At 41.7% G+C, this 3,591-nt stretch overlaps 1 protein-coding gene across 1 annotated transcript in view; it reads left to right on the forward strand.

Annotated features, from left to right (window-relative positions):
- Positions 1-2,436, forward strand: part of OPRK1 (opioid receptor kappa 1) — a 49,154-nt gene extending 46,718 nt beyond the window's left edge. The window contains exon 4 of the mRNA XM_018571757.1: positions 1,811-2,436. Coding sequence (XP_018427259.1) covers positions 1,811-2,334 — 524 coding nt within the window. The 3' untranslated portion in view covers positions 2,335-2,436. The remainder of the gene's footprint in view (positions 1-1,810) is intronic.
- Positions 2,437-3,591: the final 1,155 nt, after the last annotated feature.

Here is a 3,591-nt window from a genome sequence, read left to right on the forward strand (position 1 = left end):
GGGTGGGGGGTTTCGGGGCAAATAACAGCTGTCTAAACAGCTCCCTGATATTTCCCTTTTAAAAAAGAAATTGATAGTCCTCAATCTTTTTTTCTGCACACTCTGTTCTAAATGGGTGCTACTACCCATTTAGAAATTCATGAATGAACAGGAAGTGATGTAAATCACTTCCTGTTCATTCATAACTGGGAACAATGTGTTTGTAAATAACTGGGGACCAATTATTGCAAACACTGGAGTGATCAGTTGAGCACTCCAGTGTTTGCTCTGCACAAAGGATCAGTAAAAATCACTGATATGTACCGATCCTCTGCTTTCCTTCCTGCGCCGCTCTGCACAGTCTGCTGCTTCCCTGCAGCTTCTTCTCGGATCTCCACTGCTCTCCGCCTCCTGTATGGTCCAGAGGGAGCGAGGATCTGAGGAGAAGTGAAGCGCTGAAGCCGGAGCACTGTCACAGCAGCATGGCAGAGCGATGAGGAGAGAGAGAGCTGCCGCCTGTCAAATCCTGGCCAAGTGGCTCTCTCTCTCTCCTCACCGCTCCTCAATCCTGAAGTGACAGCGCTTCCTCTTCCTCCCTCCCAATGGCTTCAGCGCTTCACTTCTCCTCTGGTTCCCCGCTGCAGGGAAGTGGGGGAGAGCAGTGGGGAACCCACTTCTCCCTGCTGGCTGAACCCTGGCTGCGCCCCCCCCATCCCCGCAACTGCGCCAAAGGTGAGAGCCTTGGTCACCTCGCCCTCGCTACAGCCCTTATGACAAAGCCAGAGAACAATTGGGAGACATGGACAGAGTGTTGTCACCCTATAACAGGAAGTGCCTGAACAAGGACCTTCATGGCAGGGTCAAAACCGTGTGCCATGCCTGTGCAAAACTCCAATTTTGTGCCACAAATTGCTTGGTGTGTACCACCTACACTCAAATACCATGGAAGGCTCAAAAAAACTGAAATCGGGTGAAAAACTAGATCACTGCAACTGCTCGTTACAGCTTCTAAAGAGTTGACAGAATGCACAATAGCTGCTATACACATGCTGATGTTAAGCATTTAGAGGTCTGCTAAGCCGAATAATGCAGATACTCCCTGGTGTCCACACAAGTTTGATTGATGAATTGCATTAGTATCCATCTTAAATATATAGACTATTTCTGGTTTAACATTTAACACTACTTGAGCTGTCAAATGTCTATATCCTCTGTTGTGTGCTGTGATTCCTCCCATTGGCCCCTACATGACTGCTGAGTTCTCTAGTGAATCATAGGAGTTGGAGGAAGGATTCACAGGCATTCAATACTCATGGAAGTGTTGAATGTAGTAGACTTTGTTGGAGGCTGCAGTACTGGAAGACAGAGGAGTTCCTTCCGACTTGCCACCCACTGATGAGGTATGTATGCACAGTCTTCTATTGCAAGAAGCCAGTGTTTAGAATTTACAGGGAACCAACAAAGCAAGTTATGGCGAAATTTCATATCAACTAATGAGTGCTGTTGATTGGATAAGAGATTGTATTTTCTGAATAAGTGAATATGGCCATGCATCCATTGCTCATGATTAGTGTTCCTTGTAGAAAAGAAAAATATGGTTGCAAACATATTAGTGGACATTTATAAATCTTAAACAGGTAGGTAACTGTAATATAAATAGTGTAACATAAACTTCAAAAAAACTTCAGCAAAAAAATGTTTTGCAAAAGTATATATTGTCCAATTTTAACCTGTGTGAGTTTAACCTTCATCAGTTTTGATCAATTAACAAAATATACTTTGTTTTGCACAACAAATCATTTTCCTTTTTTTTTTTTTTTTTTTGGTTTATGTGTCACTGAATGTGCACTTCAGTTCCCATCTCCCTACTGGTATTGGGATACAGTAATGAAAATTTGTGTTTTCATCTTTGCATTCGTCATTCCTGTATTTATCATAACGATTTGCTACACTTTAATGATCCTGCGGTTGAAAAGTGTCCGTCTCCTATCTGGATCTCGTGAAAAAGACAGAAATCTCCGACGCATAACAAGACTGGTGCTGGTTGTTGTTGCAGTGTTTATTATATGCTGGACCCCCATTCATATTTTTGTGCTGGTTGAAACCCTTGTGGATGTCCCACAGGGCATTGCAGTAAGCTCAATTTATTATTTTTGTATCGCATTGGGTTATACTAACAGCAGTTTAAATCCAATCTTGTATGCATTCCTGGATGAAAATTTTAAAAGGTGTTTCAAAGACTTCTGCTTTCCATCAAAACTTCGGTTAGATCGTCAAGGAAACAGCAAAGTAGGGAACACGGTACATGATCCCGCTTACAGAAGGGAAAGTGCCCGGAGTAACAAGCCAGTATGACTAGCAGTGGAAATGACTTCCTACACACCGCAAGGAAGTGGCACAACGCATGAACTAGGACTAACGCAGATAACATCTGCAGTGTGACCAACTGTAGAAATATTTTCAGCCACAGATTTTGTTGAACTGCTAGGAATGTAACAGAATGATAATCATGGACACTTCAGTGCATCAAAGGTGAAATGAACCTGGAGCTTGATTTATGGTCATGGACAATTGACCTGTGCCTAGGAGCAGCACATGTTAAGACAAGTCATTATCCCCTACTGAGTGGGTATATCAAACTGTAATCTTTCATCAGCAAAAAACATAAAGTTATCTACAAATGTCTCAATATTTTGCTCTGTAGCAGGACTAGCAGAGTAGAGCAAAGTAGTTTTGAATGTGAAAGTGTTGCTCCTTTAAAATGGGCAGGGGCTCAAAGCAACCTTTTTACTAGCTGATAGAGCTCATTGCAGCATGCTTAAAAGAGGAAGTTGAATATTTACCTTTCCAGTTGGTGGCGACTCCAGACCTCATTCTGCTGCAGAGCTTTGGCCACTGCTGTATCCAAAAATTCCTATTGTGTCAGCTAGCATGTCTACCTCTGCATACTGTGGTTCTTCCCACTAACCCCTACATCACTACAGGACACGGTACAGTGGGAGGACCAACAGTGCACAATGTGGATTCCGCTATCCACTATGCCTTTAAGTGTCAAGTAGGGTGTCCCATGCACTGTGGTACATACTGCCAACACTACACTACATCACTACTATGAAGAGAGGAACCAAAACATGCAAAGGGGGACATTATGTCTGACACAACTGGAAGTTGTAGCAGCAGTGGTCCTATGTCTTTAACAGAGTGAAGCTCTACCACACCTCCAAAAGAAAGGTACGTTCCTTCAGCTACTTGCTTTAAGGTACCAAAGTGTGTCTACCTATAGGCCCAAGTGGTGAAAATGGGCCCTGATAAAGCCTAATGTAATATAAGCGATTCATATATATGTGTAAAATACATTTTAGATTAAATATATTCATACAGTATAATAATATAATATAATATACATATTGAAAATGAATAACTTGTCCCTCTGTTAAACCAATAGAAAGATAAACTAATGTACTGCTTATAAATATTGTAAATGCTATGAACTAACATTTGGTATTGAAGTGTTATCAGATGCTATTTTTGTTTTCATTCATAATTTGTATGGTGTATACTATTCTCAGTGCTTTGGTGTTCAGCTCAGTTCTACTTGATCTTGTCTAATTG

Source organism: Nanorana parkeri, unplaced genomic scaffold (genome assembly GCF_000935625.1).
Source record: "Nanorana parkeri isolate BGI_ZX_2015 unplaced genomic scaffold, ASM93562v1 scaffold1829, whole genome shotgun sequence".
Lineage (NCBI taxonomy): Eukaryota > Metazoa > Chordata > Amphibia > Anura > Dicroglossidae > Nanorana > Nanorana parkeri.